Source organism: Nomascus leucogenys, chromosome 8, assembly GCF_006542625.1.
Source record: "Nomascus leucogenys isolate Asia chromosome 8, Asia_NLE_v1, whole genome shotgun sequence".
Taxonomy (NCBI): domain Eukaryota; kingdom Metazoa; phylum Chordata; class Mammalia; order Primates; family Hylobatidae; genus Nomascus; species Nomascus leucogenys.
In genome coordinates, this window is record NC_044388.1 from 97,216,142 (window position 1) to 97,233,586 (window position 17,445).

At 38.7% G+C, this 17,445-nt stretch overlaps 1 protein-coding gene across 1 annotated transcript in view; it reads left to right on the forward strand.

Moving 5' to 3' along the window:
• CNTRL (centriolin) overlaps positions 1-17,445 on the forward strand; it is a 101,468-nt gene that overhangs the window by 39,778 nt on the left and 44,245 nt on the right. The window contains exons 10-13 of the mRNA XM_030817724.1: positions 247-356; positions 3,503-3,697; positions 9,054-9,207; positions 11,130-11,350. Of these exons, the coding sequence (XP_030673584.1) occupies positions 247-356; positions 3,503-3,697; positions 9,054-9,207; positions 11,130-11,350 (680 nt within the window). The remainder of the gene's footprint in view (positions 1-246; positions 357-3,502; positions 3,698-9,053; positions 9,208-11,129; positions 11,351-17,445) is intronic.

Here is a 17,445-nt window from a genome sequence, read left to right on the forward strand (position 1 = left end):
TAAGAATTTTACAAATAAAAGGATCAATTATAGTTCTATACCATATAATGAGACAGTTTATTCTAGAGATTAATAAATAGACAAAAGCAATCATAAGTAATTACTTTAAAAGTTTTTTGTGATGTATAATGACAGTTTAATAGAGTGGGGAGAAGGTTATTACAAAGAAAGAATATCTGGTTGAAATTTCAGAATTCAAGATTTTTCTTGTTTCATATTATGTGAGCATGGTTTTTAAATTTGCAGCACAAACTCGACTATCAGAACTGCATGATGAAATAGAAAAGGCAGAACAACAAATTTTGAGAGCTACTGAAGAATTGAAACAACTGGAAGAAGCTATACAACTAAAAAAGGTATGTAAATGCAAAGCAGCAATGCTAAGAGGAAATGAAAAATGAAATGTGTTTTTCCCTTCATAACCATATAAAACAATTTAAAAAGCAGTTAGCTGCCTAATTAATTATGGAATAATAAATTTCAGAGTCAAATATGGTTCTAGAATTTGCCAATTGTAATTTTCTTCCATTTATGATGACATCCAATTAGCATTTTATAACATGTATAGAAATAAATTACTTAATTTTATGTAAAAAGGTGTAGTCTTGAGAAGTTGCTTCCTGATATATCTCTTCTATTTTAATTAAGCACTCTCCACCTTTAAGATCCTGGGACTTAGATTAAGAACCAGGAGATATCTCTGCTATAGCATGAACATTGTCATCAAACACAAGCCAAAAAAAAAAAAAGAGATATGTGGTATACAAAAAGATTGAAGTAACATATTCTCAAAAATTACCAAAGTGTGTTGTAAAGTAAGCGAGTAAGCAGCTCAAATCCATGATGTAATTGCATAGGGGCAAAAATTCAAAAAAAGGAATTTGCCTGACATTTTAGTTTTTGAGTGGGTAAAAAGGTTTTAATTATTTATAACTTTTAAAAATCAGTATTTAAAAATTATGATGGTAACTACATTCATACCACAGTAGATAGAACAACAGTGTGAAGTCCAAATTGTAGATTCTTTTAAAAGATACACTTCATTGTTACTTTCAGATTTTATACTAACTAGAAATGGACTCAAGTTTATTGGAACCTTACTATATGTCAGTCACTGGGCTGGGCGCTGATTAATGAACAAAATAGACATGTCCCTCTCATGAACAGACTTGTGGGGGAAATAAGCCAATAAACAAACAAACAAAAAGGAAAAAATGTTTATTTAAAAAAAAGGAAAAAAGTTGAAAAGCATCAGTGTTGTAAGAAAAAAATAGAAAACTAGGGTAGATGTTAAAAGAGATATACTTTAGATTGTGGGGATTCACAAAGGCCTCTCTGAAGAGGTGACAGGCTAAGATACAAAGCATGAGAAGGAGCCAGTGAGGCAGAGCTGGCAGAAAGTATTCCATGCAGAGGTGACAGTGTGTACAAAGGCCTTCAGACTAGAGATTTCTCTGCAGAATAAGGGGGAGTGTAGAGGAAGATGAAGTTAAAGAGTCATGAGGTTAAAGATCATGCCAGGCTTCATAGGCATTTTTTTATTTTTGAGACAGGGCCTTGACTTCCTGGGCTCAGGTGATTCTCCCACCTTAGCTTCTAGAATAGCTGGGACCACAGGCATGTGCCATCACTCCCGGCTAATTTTTTATATTTTTTTGTAGAGATGGGGTCTCACCATGTTGCCCAGGCTGGTCTTGAACTCTTAGGCTCAAGCAATCTGCCCATCTTGGCCTCCCAAATTGTTCATAAGCCATCTTAAAAAGTTTGAATTTTATTTTGCATACAATGGCAAACCTTTGAAGGGCTTTAGATAGTTGAGTGGCTGATCCTATTTGTCACTTTGCCTTAACTTCATGAAGAGTGAAATGGACTGAGTGAGATGGAAGGGATGTGTGCATCTGTATCTCTCAGGAGGCTGTTCAGTACAGGCAAGAGATGATACCAGCACCAACCAGGAAGGTGCTGATGGATGTGGAGAGAAAGCCAGCTGATTCCAGGAAACACTGGACAGTAGAACTGACAGGACTTAATGATGGGTTGAAAGTAGGAGATGAGGTAGAGGGAGCTATCAAGATGATTTTACTAATTTAAAAAGAATATTTTATAATAGCACTGGCCAAAGCTTTACATAGATTGATAGATGAAAATAATGTACTTAATTTTAAAAGAAATAGATACTTCCAAAATATGCTTGGAAAATAGTTATTTAAATGAGTTAATATTAATAGTTAATAATAGTTAATAGTTAATAATAAAGTTAATAGCCTAGATTTTTGTTTATACTGTTCACTTAGTTGACATGCTAACAAAGGTAAGCTTCAGCTGGGTTCTGATTCAGTGAAATAAAAATCTCAGTTTAATAAGAGTTTGCTGTATTTTGAAATTATTTAGTGTGAGATGATTGTCCAGTGAACAGGGAATTCTAAAATTTTTTCCTGATTATAAAGGTATTGCAGTTATGGGGAATTACATAATAATCATCCATATTTTATTTCTTTTCAGTCTTTTATCTTCATCTTTTTACACTTCTATTAAGACTCTTGAGAAATTTTTACATTTGTTTAAATATGCTAAAAACTGTTAGAAATGAGATAGAGTATTAAGTTATTACTTCTATGTCAGTACTCAATTTATTGGTTGACTGTCTTCATATTAAAACTAGGAAACTATAGTGTAGTAGTCAGTGAAATTGTCTAGAGTCACACAAAGTCTTGCTTCCACAAACTCCTAGTATGACCTTGGGTGAGATATTTAAATTTTCCATGATTCAGTTTCCTTATCTGTAAAATTGGGATAATTATACTTTTTACTTTATATGTTTTGAGGATTAGGTTAAAGGATATAAAGAGGCTGGGCATGGTGGCTCATGCCTGTAATCCTGGCACTTTGGGAGGCTGAGACGGGTGGATCACGAGGTCAGGAGATTGAGACCATCCTGGCCAACATGGTGAAACCCCGTCTCTACTAAAAATACAAAAAATTAGCCGGGCATGGTGGTGGGTGCCTATAGTCCCAGCTACTCGGGAGGCTGAGGCAGGAGAATGGCATGAATCCGGGATGCAGAGCTTGCAGTGAGCCGAGATTGCGTCACTGCACTACAGCCTGGGCGACAGAGCAAGACTACGTCTGAAAAAAAAAAAAAAAAAGTATATAAAGAGTTTAGAACAGTGCATGGCCCATAGTAAGTGCTATATAAAGTCGGCTATTATTAATACTATGTTTATTATTAATAATTTACAAGTTGCCTATACTATTATAGAATGACAGCTTATTTGTGCTTGCTATTATTAGTTTTCATAAATTTTTATAAAGTATGATTTTCTACATATAATAAGCATGAAAGTATAAAATATGCATGGAGTGCTTAGATAACTCCCACATTTCACTTTTATTTTTAAAAAACTGATAGAACATAGAATACTTATTAAAATTATAGACATTGTCTTAATAAATCAGTGTTGTTGTTCTCTGCTAATTATATATTGGGGTTTGGGGAGATTAGATTTCAGAAGCAGGGAAAGACCTTCTTTACAAGCAGTTGAGTGGTAGACTACAACTTGCAAATAAATTACGCCAGGAAGCTCTGGATCTAGAACTGCAGATGGAAAAGCAAAAGCAGGAAATTGCCGAAAAGCAGAAGGAGATTAAGGACCTGCAAATAGCCATAGATAGCCTGGATTCCAAAGACCCAAAACATGTGAGTAAATTAAGAAATTTTGACTTGTTCTCTCTACATATTACATGTCTCATCATTGTTAGCATCAGAGTCCAGAGTCCTTTCTGAAAGTCTGTTTTAGTTTGATGTACAAATTTAAGTGATATATACATACAGTCAGCCCTCCATATCCATGGGTTCTGCATCTGTGGATTTAACCAACTGCAGATCACATATATTAGGGAAAAAAAGGATGGTTGTGTCTGTACTGAACATGTACACACTTTTTTTCCTTTGTTGTTGTCCCCTAAACAAGACAGTATAACAGCTATTCACATAGCATTTATACTGTATTAGGTATTATAAGTAATCTAGAGATGATTTTAATATATAAGAGGATGTCCATAGGTTAAATACAAATATTATGCCGTTTTATAGAAGGGACTTGAGCATCCGTGGATCTTGGTATCTGCAGGGAATCGTGGGATGAATCGCCCATGCATACTGAAGGAAAACTGTACATATGTGTGTATATATAATGTATGTATGTGTAGATGTATGTGTATTATATATAAATATATGTGTGTGTATACACACACACACACACACACACACACATATGGAATGTGTATGTCTAAAACAAAACAACCTAGGGCTTGAAGAAGGTAGCTTTCAGTAAATGATGGCCGCATGGTATATTTTTTTTTTTTTAAGTGGTTAAATTTCATTGTATTGCAGAGGAAGAGAGATTTGCTCCTTACCTTTCTCTCTCCTTGCCTTTTTTCATCTTTCTTTCTCTTTTTTTTTTTTTTTTCTCTGTCGCCAGGCTGGAGCACAGTGGCACAATCTCGGCTCACTGCGACCTCCACCTCCCAGGTTCAAGCGATTCTCCTGCCTCAGCCTCCCGAGTAGCTGGGACTACAGGCACCCACCACCACACCTGGCTAATTTTTGTATTTTTAGTAGAAACGAGGTTTCACCATGTTGGTGAGGATGGTCTTGATCTCCTGACCTCGTGATCCACCCACCTCAACCTCCCAAAGTGCTGGGATTACAGGCGTGAGCCACCATGCCCGGCCGAAGCGATTCTCCTGCCTCAGCCTCCCGAGTAGCTGGGATTACAGGCGTGTGCCACCACGCCTAGCTAATTTTTGTATTTTTAGTAGAGATGGGGTTTCTCCATGTTAGTCAGGCTGGTCTCAAACTCCTGACCTCCTGATCTGCCTGCCTTGGCCTCCCAAAGTGCTGAGATTACAGGCATGAGCCACCATGCCCAGCTCTTCATCTTTCTTAAGAGCAGAAAAAGCTGAAGGGGGTTCCGAGTCCTTTTTCTACCTCTTCTATTTAATCCTTTATGCAAATTTTCCACTGAAGGTATTTGTTTTTTCATATTGTTTTGTTTTGTGCTTAAAAAAGGAAACATTTCTCTGGAATGTTTCTTCCTGAGATATGGCTAGATATGGTCAGGTGGCTGGATATGGCCAGGCTCTTGTCTCTGTCTCTACTCTAAGAAGTTGTACTAATTACTTATATTTTAGCTAACATTCCTAAAATACGAGGAAAAATATCTTCTACATATTTTCCTGGTATACCTTAAATAATAGGAGTTTTTTTTTTTTTAAAGAACTTTAAGATCTGTGGATTAATAGAAATCATAGAATTTAACATAGTAAGGATATTGTAATTGCTTTAAGTACTTGACAAGTTGTTTATTCCTTTAAGCATTTTAGTACATATCATATATATTTTTTTGTGGGCCAGCTAATTTCGATAAAGGATAACCTTATGACAGATATAAGGTCTTTTCTAACAAAAGCCTAAAAATTGAAACCAAAGTATTAACATTGAAACCAAAAGTAGTCTTGATTACTTTAAATAATTTTGAGGAAAAATGGGGTATTTTAAGTAATGTATAATGTGGTCAATAGTATCTTACTTTATTGCATATGTTTGTTCAATCTCCCACCCATGTAAGGCCCCTGAAGACATGAACTCTATCTTACTGGTATCTGTATCCCCAGGGACCAACCAGCCCTGTGTTTATGAATTCTTGTATTGTGGAAGGGAGGAAGCAGCTTATAGATCCTACCCAAAACTCCTTTGCTTCCCCTTCCAGTTCTGTGATCTATGAGTCTAATTAGTAGCTGGATTATGTGTTTGCTTTCAACAAGTGACTGTTATATTTCTGGTGGACAGAGAGTTCAATTCCCACTGGATTTCTGTAGAGAATTATATTTAGAAAGGAGGTAAATGAGGCATGGGAATGGCATCCAAGTTTTGAAGTTAGCTAAAATCAACCTGTGCAATGGGGATGAAACATACAAACCAGATTTGAATTTCCTTTTTAATTTTATTAAAACTACTAATAGTTCTTAAGTTTGCAGCCTTAGTCCCAGGATCGGAGGACATCTCTTTTTAAGTTTATCCAGAGGGAACATCTTTTTCTGATTCACAAAGTTTCATATTGGCTAGTGTTTGGCATCCCATTTTAGGATACAAAATGTGAGCCTTTAAGCAGAAGAGAAATAATCAAGAGTGAGATGCCTGCATATTTTTCTATAGATATAGGTGGACATTTATTTAATTTTTATGTAATCAGATGAAGAATCTTTCTGAATAGCCAATAGAATTTAAAAGTAAAAGCTTCACTTTGATGAGATATTATAGAAAACAACATATTAAGTGCCCACAATGTGTCGTACATTGTGCTGTATTTTCCATGTTCTGGTGAGGAACTTTATTAACATCTATCCATTTTCCTTTCAATTTGCAGAGGATGAAAATGTGATATAGAAATATTAAGTGAATTGCCCCCAAGTCATTGTTTTAGAAAGAGGTGAAGCCCTTGTTTATTCTACCACAATGACCCTCTCCTCACAAAGCAATTAAAGGTCTAAAGAGATTATTTTAAAATTAGCTCAGAACTAAGCCTAGGCAGGTTTTCAGCAAATATAAGCATTTAGCTAGGTTTCAAATTCAGACTATTTTAGTTATAAAATTATTCATAGAAGCACAAATTATCACTGGAGCAAACATAATGAAGATTTGTATTGCTTTTCTCTTTTGGGAAATGCCCTATTGGAAGCAAAAGGTAACCGTTCGCTAGAGGGAACGAGCTGTAGTGATCTGTTGCAAAGTTTGGGCGTGATTGGCCCGCAAGAGCTTCCTGTGTTATGATTTAACTCGCGGAGGGTGGGGCCTGCCCGCAGAGGCTGCTGGTGATTGGATGGGCGGGGCCGCCGCTCACTCTTGGCCAAGAATGTGGTTTGAGGCTCTGCAAAGTTACAGAGGCTCGGAGGCGCTTGCAAAAGTGTGGCTGTCAGAGAGGGAAGTGCACATGAATTTGAAGACAGCATTAGAAAGCGTTCCGCCCACAGTTTCTCTGTTCTCAACGGCTCAGTTTTAACAGGATAAATTTTAAGTTAAGGTATGATCATTTTTTCTCTCTCTGTACAAAGGACTTAAAAGGAGGAGGAGTCAGAGATGTAAGTTCCTGTTTTTACAATAACTCTTTTGTGAGCTCCACGGTGGTGTAAATCGCAGAATCTACTTTTGTTCCCGTGTATTTAATGTACACCATTGGCATATTGAACCAGATTTTTATCCTGTGTATAAAGGTTTCGGTGGAATTTTTAATGGTGAATTTTAAAGATTTATTGATATGGGTGCAGTCTTTTAAGAAATTATTTCTGGAGCCATAAAAATCCGAAATATACTTAGAATGTAAGCTGTTATATGTAGTTAACACAGAAAGATTTCAAATGGGTATTTTGGGAGTGTAGGGAAGAGAGTTTGCAAAATACCATAAAGTTTTACCAGTAGTAAATTAAAAACCTTCCAATTAAGCTGCCACTCTTTTGTTCATCAGAAATGAAGAGACGTTTCTTTCTTGTATTTGGGGTAAGCAAATACATAAAATTGAGTAATATTCTTTTATAATCACATGGGTCTTAGACTTGAGATCCTTGGTGTTCATTTTTCTGACTGATACAGTTCCCTCTTTCGATAACTTTCACTTCATTTATTGTTGTATTCCTCTGATTCTGTGGGTACCAACTTAAGAGTCATGAAGGTGTGAGTGGGAGGGCAAAGGTTCTCTGGGGGATTATTTTGTCTCCATATGAACAGTTGCCTCAGGAGACATGCAAGTCATTTGATGGATCTGAAATTCAGTTTTCTCATGTTTAAAAGGAAGGGTTAGACTAGATCATTGGCTCTTGATTTGCTTTCCCTAGCACACCTGAGAAATACAATCCACTCTTTTCAGTTAACAGTAGTGCCCTAATGCCATGACTTCAGGGTGCGGGAGAGTGTGTGGGTGTGTGAAAGCTCTGTTTTCCACCATGGGTAAGTGTAGTGGTAGAGGGGTATACCTCCTTAGGGCCCTCCATTTTGAGACTCACCGGGCTAAGTGGTCTTTGAGGTCCCTGTCAGCTCTCAGTTTATTGAAAAGCCAAATGTTTGTTTGTATAAGAGATTGAAAGTAAATTTGAATTTCAAGTATTTTATCTATTTCATACATCTATTTTCTTCTAAGAAACCTTTTTTAAAAAGTACATTTAATTTTTTTTATTAAAAAGGCATTACTTATCTACTATAAAAGTTTTTTAAATATAAAAATACTCATTACAAAAGGAAAAAATCCCTGTGTAATCCTTCCACCCAGGTATAATTCTTGTTAACATTTTGGGATATAGTTTTTAAGTCTTTTTCTATAGATATATGCCATAACCAACTAACTTTGGAAACCTTTTTTAAAAGACACATTTTAGGCTGGGCACGGTGGCTCATGCCTGTAATCCCAGCAATTTGGGAGGCCAAGGCCGGCGGATCACTTGAGGTCAGGAGTTCGAGATCAGCCTGGCCAACATGGTGAAACTCCCATCTCTACTAAAAAAAAACAAAAAAACAAAAACAAACAAACAAAAACCCGGGTGTGGTGGCCCGCACGTGTAGTCCCAGCTACTTGGGAGGCTGAGGCAGGAGAATTGCTTGAACCCAGGAGGCAGAGGTTGCAGTGAGCTGAGATCGTGCCTCTGCACTCCAGCCTGGGTGATGGAGTCAGACTCCATCTCAAAAAAAAAAAAAAAAAGAGAGCGAGAGACACAATTTAATGCAACGCAAATAACACTGACCTACCTAGCTGTGCCCTTGGAAAAACCACTTAACCTCTTTGATCCTCAGTTTTCTCACCTGTAAAGTGGAAATGATTTCCATATCAAGTTATCCTGAAATTTAAATGAAAACTACCCATGTGAAAACAATATAGGGCCTGACACAAATAGATGCAAATTATTATATTTATTTCCTATTCTTCCTTTAAAAATGTTGTTAAGGATTATTATTTTTAAAGGAGTTTAAGGAACTTGGAGTTTTGTTGATTTTTTTTTTAATTCAGTCCCATATGAAGGCTCAAAAGAGGGGTAAAGAACAACAGCTTGACATTATGAACAAGCAGTACAAACAACTTGAAAGTCGTTTGGATGAGATACTTTCTAGAATTGCTAAGGAAACGGAAGAGATTAAGGACCTTGAAGAACAACTTACTGAAGGTAAGACTTTCAGTATGATTTAAGGTAAATCAGTGTTATTACTGGTAAAAGAAACATTATAAAGACAAGCATTAATCCAGATAGTAGCTAAATACGGTTCACCTATTAGTACTAGTATTTGATAGGGAAATATTTACAGGATACCCAAAAGTATTTAATGCAATTTTAAGAGTTTTTGTTTTGTGGCATTGATGCCTAGTGAGTCAGGTCATTCCAGTCAATAGGCCAGAAGTCAATACATGATCATGATAAGCTCTGGCATGTGATTATCTATGGCATAAAATCCATTCAGGAGCAAAGCACCCATTGGCATCAGGGAACTCAGTGTCTGGTTATAAGAAGAAAGAGTTTTAGGATCTACTTTTGCAATGCAGATTTAAACTGCGACATATCCATAATAGTGGAAAAGGAAGACAATAGGCCATAGTGGTTTTTACACATAGGGCTCAGTGTAAAAAGATCCTACTCTCTGTTTTGCTACTGTCAGCTGTGTCACCTTGGACAAGTTGTTTTTATCTCAATCATTAGTTGCTGTGATAATTAAATGAGCTAGTATTCATAGGCCAGAAGTGGTGGCTCACGCCTGTAATCCCAGCACTTTGGGAGGCTGAGGCAGGCATATCACTTGAGCCCAGGAGTTCGAGATCAGCATGGGCAATATGGCGAAACCCCGTCTCTACAAAAAAAAAAAAAAAATTAGCCAGGCATAGTGGTACGTGTGCCTGTGGCACCATCTGCTTGGGAGGCTGAGGGTGGAGGATCACCTGAGCTCAGGGAGGTTGAGGCTACAGTGAGCCGTGATTGTGCCACTGCACTCCAGCCTGGGTGACAGAGTGAAACTTTGTCTGAAAAAAAAAAAAAAAGAAGAGAGAGAGATAGTGTTCATAAAGTTCCTGGCACATGGTGCGTATCCAGTACTGTGTGTGTGTTTTAAGTGTTTAGGTTACACGTTATGTTGCCAGTCTTGGATTCATCTTACATACTGAGTGGTTTTGTTCTATGTATTTAGCAGCAAGAACTCACAGTTTTGCTACGTATTTTTTATTTTATTTGAAAATTAAACTTTTTTTTTTTTTTTTTTGAGATGGAGCCTTGCTCTGTCACCCAGGCTGGAGTGCAGTGGCGTGATCTCAGCTCACTGCAGCCTCTGCCTCCGGGGTTCAAGTGATCCTCCTGCCTCAGCCTCGCGAGTAGCAGGGACTACAGGCACGTGCCACCATGCCCGGCTAATTTTTTGTATTTTTAATAGAGACGGGGTTTCACTGTGTTAGCCAGGATGGTCTCGATCTCCTGACCTCATGATCCGCCTGCCTTGGCCTCCCAAAGTGCTGGGATTACAGGCTTGAATCACCGCACCCGGCCAAAATTAAACTTTTTACAGCATGAATCAGGCATTTTATAAGCATTGCCCCCTAAATGTACTATTTTTTATTTTATACCTGCTTAATACTCCTTTACTATCTATAATAGGAAGAAAATTTAACATTATGTTTTGAAAAAGAAAAATGATAGGAAAGAATTGAAAGCTTAGAATTTCACTCTTGGCTAATAACAAAATGCTGAGGAGACAATGCAGTACTTCAAAAAGATATATTATTAGGCCGGGCGCGGTGGCTCACGCTTGTAATCCCAGCACTTTGGGAGGCCGAGGCGGGCAGATCACGAGGTCAGGAGATTGAGACCACGGTGAAACCCCGTCTCTACTAAAAATACAAAAAATTAGCCGGGCATGGTGGCGGGCGCCTGTAGTCCCAGCTACTTGGAGAGGCTGAGGCAGGAGAATGGCGTCAACCCGGGAGGCGGAGCTTGCAGTGAGCCGAGATCGCGCCACTGCACTCCAGCCTGGGCGACAGAGCAAGACTCCGTCTCAAAAAAAAAAAAAAAAAAAAGATATATTATTATCCTTTTTGCATCTTGCTTAGGCCAGATAGCAGCAAATGAAGCCCTGAAGAAGGATTTAGAAGGTGTCATCAGTGGGTTGCAAGAATACCTGGGGACCATTAAAGGCCAGGCAACTCAGGCCCAGAATGAGTGCAGGAAGCTGCAGGATGAGAAAGAGACATTGTTGCAGAGATTGACAGAAGTCGAGCAGGAGAGAGACCAACTGGAAATAGTTGCCATGGACGCAGAAAATATGAGGAAGGTATTTTTTTTTTCTGTCTATTTTCCTTAGCTTCATAAGTAGATAATGTCCAAATTAAGTTAGTTGGAGGAGGTAACAGTACATTTTTTAGTGGGAAAAAGTATTAGTGGCTATATGGTGATTTTTTTTAACAGTTGGGCTTTTTTTTTTCTTCTTTAGCTGTGATACATTTGGAATAATTATTTTTCTTTGCTCAGAAAAGGAAGATTATTTAAGCTGCATATCTAGCCCGGAAAGATATTGTTGCCAAATAACTCTAAAAAATATGAAATGGTAGCTATTACAAATACTGTATTAAATGTTAATATTTTATTTGTGCTGAAAAATTGAGCACAGAATGGTTTTTCTTGTTGTTACTGGATAATTTTAACATTATTTTATAGCTAACAAGACAGACATATTGTTTTAAATTATATCCTTATGAACCTGATTTGTTACACATTCGTTTGGAGATTTCCCTTGCTCTATTTTAGTTGTTTGGAAAATGTTATCATACCTGAGAACTAGAGATTTCCAAACTTCTTGCTCAGTGGAGCTGGCTCCAGAAATTGAATTAATATATTTTAATATTATGAAATATTTCAGGCATATTAAAAAAATCACAAATAATATTTAATATCGTGTACTCACAACCCAGCTTAAGAAATAAAACATTATAGATACATTTGAAATCCTCTCTACTCCTTTCCAGAAGTAACAAAGTTCTGAATATGGTTATTATTTCCCTGCATCTCTATTCTTTTATTATATATGTAAACACCCATAAGCAATATATAGTATTTTCCATGATTTTAAGACTTATACAAAATGTATCATAGTGTGCATATATGGCCACTTTCTTTCTTCCTTCATGTTTATGTTTTTGTTTGTTTGCTTTGGTTTTTTTTTTTTTTTGAGACGAAGTTTTGCTCTTGTTGCCCAGGCTGGAGTGCAATGGCACGATCTCGGCTCACTGCAACCTCCGCCTCCCGGGTTGAAGCGATTCTCCTGCCTCAGCCTCCCGAGTAGCTGGGATTACAGGCATTCACCACCTGCCGGCTAATTTTGTATTTTTAGTACAGATGGGGTTTCTCCATGTTGGTCAGGCTGGTCTCGAACTCCCAACCTCAGGTGATCCGCCCGCCTTGGCCTCCCAAAATGCTCGGATTACAGGTGTGAGCCATGGCACCTGGCATATGTTTTCGAGAATTATGCACACTGTTAGATGTAGTTCTACTTTGTTCATTTTTACAGATATATGTACCATCCTGCTTTATGGACATACCACAAATGTATTATTTATTCGTTCTCTTTTTGGGGGGCATTTAGGTGATTTCCAGTGTTATGCTATTGCAAACAATGCTGAGCATAACATTCTTGCACACATCTTGAACACATGGGGACTATGCTGAGAAGCAGAACTATGGGTCAGAGAGTATGTCCATCCTTAATTAAGTTCAGTAGATATTGTCAAATTACTTTTCATAGTGAGTTCATCAGCTTTTACTCCCACCAGCAATGTGGGGGCTACCATTCTGCCACATCCTTGCCAACGCTGTAGTGTTGTCCAACTTTTTTTTAAAGCTTTTATTTTGAAATAACTTCAAACTTGCGAGAAAGTTGCAAGAGGAATACAAATAACTCACATTTGCCTTTCACCCAGAGTCACCAATTACTATTTTAACACATTTGCCTTATCTCCTCATATGTAATTTTTACATGATTTTATATACTTTTTAATTATTATTATACTTTAAGTTCTAGGATACGTGCAGATTTGTTACATAGGTATACATGTTTCACATTGGTTTGCTGAACCCATTAACTCATCATTTACATTAGGTACGTCTCCTAATTCTGTCCCTCCCCCAGCCCCCCACCCATGACAGGCCCCAGTGTGTGATGTTCCCCGCCCTGTGTCCAAGTGTTCTCATTGTTCAGTTCCCACCTATGAGTGAGAACATGTGGTGTTTGGTTTTCTGTCCTTGTGATAGTTGCAAATAATGATGGTTTCCAGCTGCATCCATGTCCCTGCAAAGGACATGAACTCATCTTGTTATTTTGAGATATGTCCCATCAATATCTAATTTATTGAGAGTTTTTAGCATGAAGGGCTGTTGAATTTTGTTGAAGGCCTTTTCTGCATCTATTGAGATAATCATGTGGTTTTTGTCATTGGTTCTGTTTATGTGATGGATTATGTTTATTGATTTGTATAGGTTGAACCAGCCTTGCATCCCAGGGATGAAGCCCACTTGATCATGGTGGATAAGCTTTTTGATGTGCTGCTGGATTCAGTTTGCCAGTATTTTACTGAGGATTTTCACATCGATGTTCATCAGGGATATTGGTGTAAAATTGTCTTTTTTTGTTGTGTCTCTGCCAGGCTTTGGTATCAGGATGATGCTGGCCTCATAAAATGAGTTAGGGAAGATTCCCTCTTTTTCTATTCATTAGAAGAGTTTCAGAAGGAATGGTACCAGCTCCTCTTTGCACCTCTGGTAGAATTCAGCTGTGAATCCGTCTGGTCCTGGAGTTTTTTTGGTTGGTAAGCTATTAATTATTGCCTCAATTTCAGAGCCTGTTATTGGTCTATTCAGGGATTCAACTTCTTCCTGGTTTAGTCTTGGGAGGGTGTATATGTCCAGGAATTTATCCATTTCTTCTAGATTTTCTAGTTTATTTGCATAGAGGTGTTTATAGTATTCTCTGATGGTAGTTTGTATCTCTGGGATTGGTGGTGATATCCTCTTCATCATTTTTTATTGCATCTATTTGATTCTTCCCTCTTTTCTTCTTTATTAGTCTTGCTAGTGGTCTATCTATTTTGTTGATCCTTTCAAAAAAGCTCCTGGATTCATTGATTTTTTTTGAAGGGTTTTTTGTGTCTCTATCTCTTTTAGTTTGGCCCTGATCTTAGTTGTTCTTTGCCTTCTGCTAGCTTTTGAATGTGTTTGCTCTTGCTTCTCTAGTTCTTTTAATTGTGTTGTTAGGGTATCGATTTTAGATCTTTCCTGCTTTCTCTTGTGGGCATTTAGTGCTATACATTTCCCCTTATACACTACTTTAAATGTATCTCAGAGATTCTGGTATGTTGTGTCTTTGTTCTCATTTGTTTCAAAGAACATCTTTATTTCTGCCTTCATTTCATTATGTACCCAGTAGTCATTCAGGAGCAGGTTGTTCAGTTTCCATGTAGTTGAGTGGTTTTGAGTGAGTTTCTTAATCTTGAGTTCTAGTTTGATTGCACTGTGGTCTGAGAGACAGTTTGTTATGATTTCTGTCCTTTTATATTTGCTGAGGAGTGCTTTACTTCCAACTATGTGGTCAGTTTTGGAATAAGTGTGATGTGGTGCTGAGAAGAATGTGTGTTCTGCTGATTTGGGGTAGAGAATTCTGTAGATGTCTATTAGGTCTGCTTGGTGCAGAGCTGAGTTCAATTCCTGGATATCCTTGTTAACCTTCTGTCTTGTTGATCTGTCTAATATTGACAGTGGGGTGTTAAAGTCTCCCATTATTATTTTGTGGGAGTTTAAGTCTCTTTGTAGGTCTCTAAGGACTTGCTTTATGAATCTGGGTTCTCCTGTATTGGGTGCATGTATGTTTAGGATAGTCAGCCCTTCTTGTTGAATTGATCCCTTCACCATTATGTAATGGCCTTCTTTGTCTCTTTTGATCTTTGTTAGTTTAAAGTCTGTTTTATCAGAGACTGGGATTGCAGGCCCTGCTTTTTTTTTGCTTTCAATTTGCTTGGTAGATCTTCCTCCATCCGTTTATTTTGAGCCTATATGTGTCTCTGCACATGAGATGGGGCTCCTGAATACAGCACACAGATGGGTCTTGACTCTTTATCCAATTTGCCAGTCTGTGTCTTTTAAATGGGGGCATTTAGCCCATTTACATTTAAGGTTAATATTGTTATGTGTGGATTTGATCCTGTCGTTATGATGCTAGCTGGTTATTTTGTTGGTTAGTTGATGCAGTTTCTTCCTAGCATTGATGGTCTTTACAATTTGGCATGTTTTTGCAGTGGCTGGTACCGGTTGTTCCTTTCCATGTTTAGTGCTTCCTTCAGGAGCTCTTTTAGGGCAGGCCTGGTGGTGACAAAATTTCTCAGCATTTGCTTGTCTGTAAAGGATTTTATTTTTCCTTCACTTATGAAGCTTAGTTTGGATGGATATGAAATTCTGGGTTGAAAATTATTTTCTTTTAAGAATGTTGCATATTGGCCCCTACTCTCTTCTGGCTTGTAGAGTTTCTGAGAGATCTGCCGTTAGTCTGATGGGCTTCCCTTTGTGGGTAACCCAACCTTTCTCTCTGCCTGCCCTTAACATTTTTTGCTTCATGTCAACCTTGGAGAATCTGACAATTATGTGTCTTGGAGTTGCTCTTCTCGAGGAGTATCTTTGTGGCTTTCACTGTATTTCCTGAATTTGAATGTTGGCCTGCCTTGCTAGGTTAGGGAAGTTCTCCTGGATAATATCCTGAAGAGTGTTTTCCAACTTGGTTCCATTCTCCCCGTCACTTTCAGGTACACCATTCAAACGTAGATTTGGTCTTTTCACATAGTCCCATATTTCTTGGAGGCTTTGTTCATTTCTTTTTACTCTTTTTTTCTCTAAACTTCTCTTCTTGCTTTATTTCATTCATTTGATCTTCAGTCACTGATACCCTTTCTTCCACTTGATCAAATTGGCTATTGAAGCTTGTGCGTGTGTCACGTAGTTCTCATGCCATGGTTTTCAGCTCCATCAGGTCCTTTAAGGTCTTCTCTACACTGTTTATTCTAATTAGCCATTCGTCTAATCTTTTTTCAAGGTTTTTGGCTTCCTTGTGATGGGTTCAAACATCCTCCTTTAGCTTAAAGAGGTTTGTTATTACCGACCTTCTGAAGCCTACTTCTGTCAGCTCATCAAACTCATTCTCCATCCAGCTTTGTTCCGTTGCTGGTGAGGAGCTGCCATCCTTTGGAGCAGAAAAGGCGCTCTGGTTTTTAGAATTTTCAGCTTTTCTGCTCTGGTTTCTCCCCATCTTGGTGGTTTTATCTAACTTTGGTCTTTGATGTTGGTGACCTCCAGATGGGGTTTTGGTGTGGATGTCCTTTTTGTTGATGTCGAGGCTATTCCTTTCTATTTGTTAGTTTTCCTTCTAACAGTCAGGTCCCTCAGCTGCAGGTCTGTTGGAGTTTGCTAGAGGTCCACTCCAGACACTGTTTGCCCCGGTATCACAAGTAGAGGCTGCAGAACAGCAAATATTGCAGAACAGCAAATATTGCTGCCTAATCCTTCCTCTGGAAGCTTCTTCCCAGAGGGGCACCTGCCTGTATGAGGTGTCAGTTGGCCCCTACTGGGAGGTGTCTCCCAGTTAGGCTACACAGGGGTCAGGGACCCACTTGAGGAGGCAGTCTGTCCGTTCTCTGAGCTCAAACACTGTGCTGGGAGAACCACTGCTCTCTTCAGAGGTGTCCTACAGGGACGTTTGCAGAAGTTTCTGCTGCCTTTTGTTCAGCTATGCCCTGCCCCTAAAGGTGGAGTCTACATGTAGAGGCAGAGGTCTTGCTGAGCTGCGGTGGGCTCCGCCCATTTCGAGCTTCCTGGCTGCTGTGTTTACCTACTCAAGCCTCAGCAATGGTGGATGCCCCTCCCCCTGCCAGGCTGCTGCCTTGTAGGTGGATCTCAGACTGCTGCACTAGCAGTGAGCAAGGCTCCGTGAGCATGGGACCCACTGAGCCAGGTGTGGGATATGATCTCCTGGTGTGCCGTTTGCTAAGACTGTTGGAAAAGCACAGTATTTGGGCGAGAGTGTCCTGTTTCTCCAGGTACCGTCTTCTGCGAAGGTACAGCTTCCCTTGGCTAGGAAAGGGAAATCCCCCTACCCCTTGCATTTCCTGGGTGAGGCGATGCCCCACCCTGCTTCGGGTCGCCCTCCGTGGGCTGCACCCACTGTCCAATCAGTGCCAATGAGATGAACCAGGTACCTCAGCTGGAAATGCAGAAATCACCCATCGTCTGCGTCGATCACGCTGGGAGCTGCAGACCAAGCTGTTCCTATTCGGCCATCTTGGAACGGGATTCAATTTTATATACATTTTTATACAGATTTTTTTTCCTGAACCA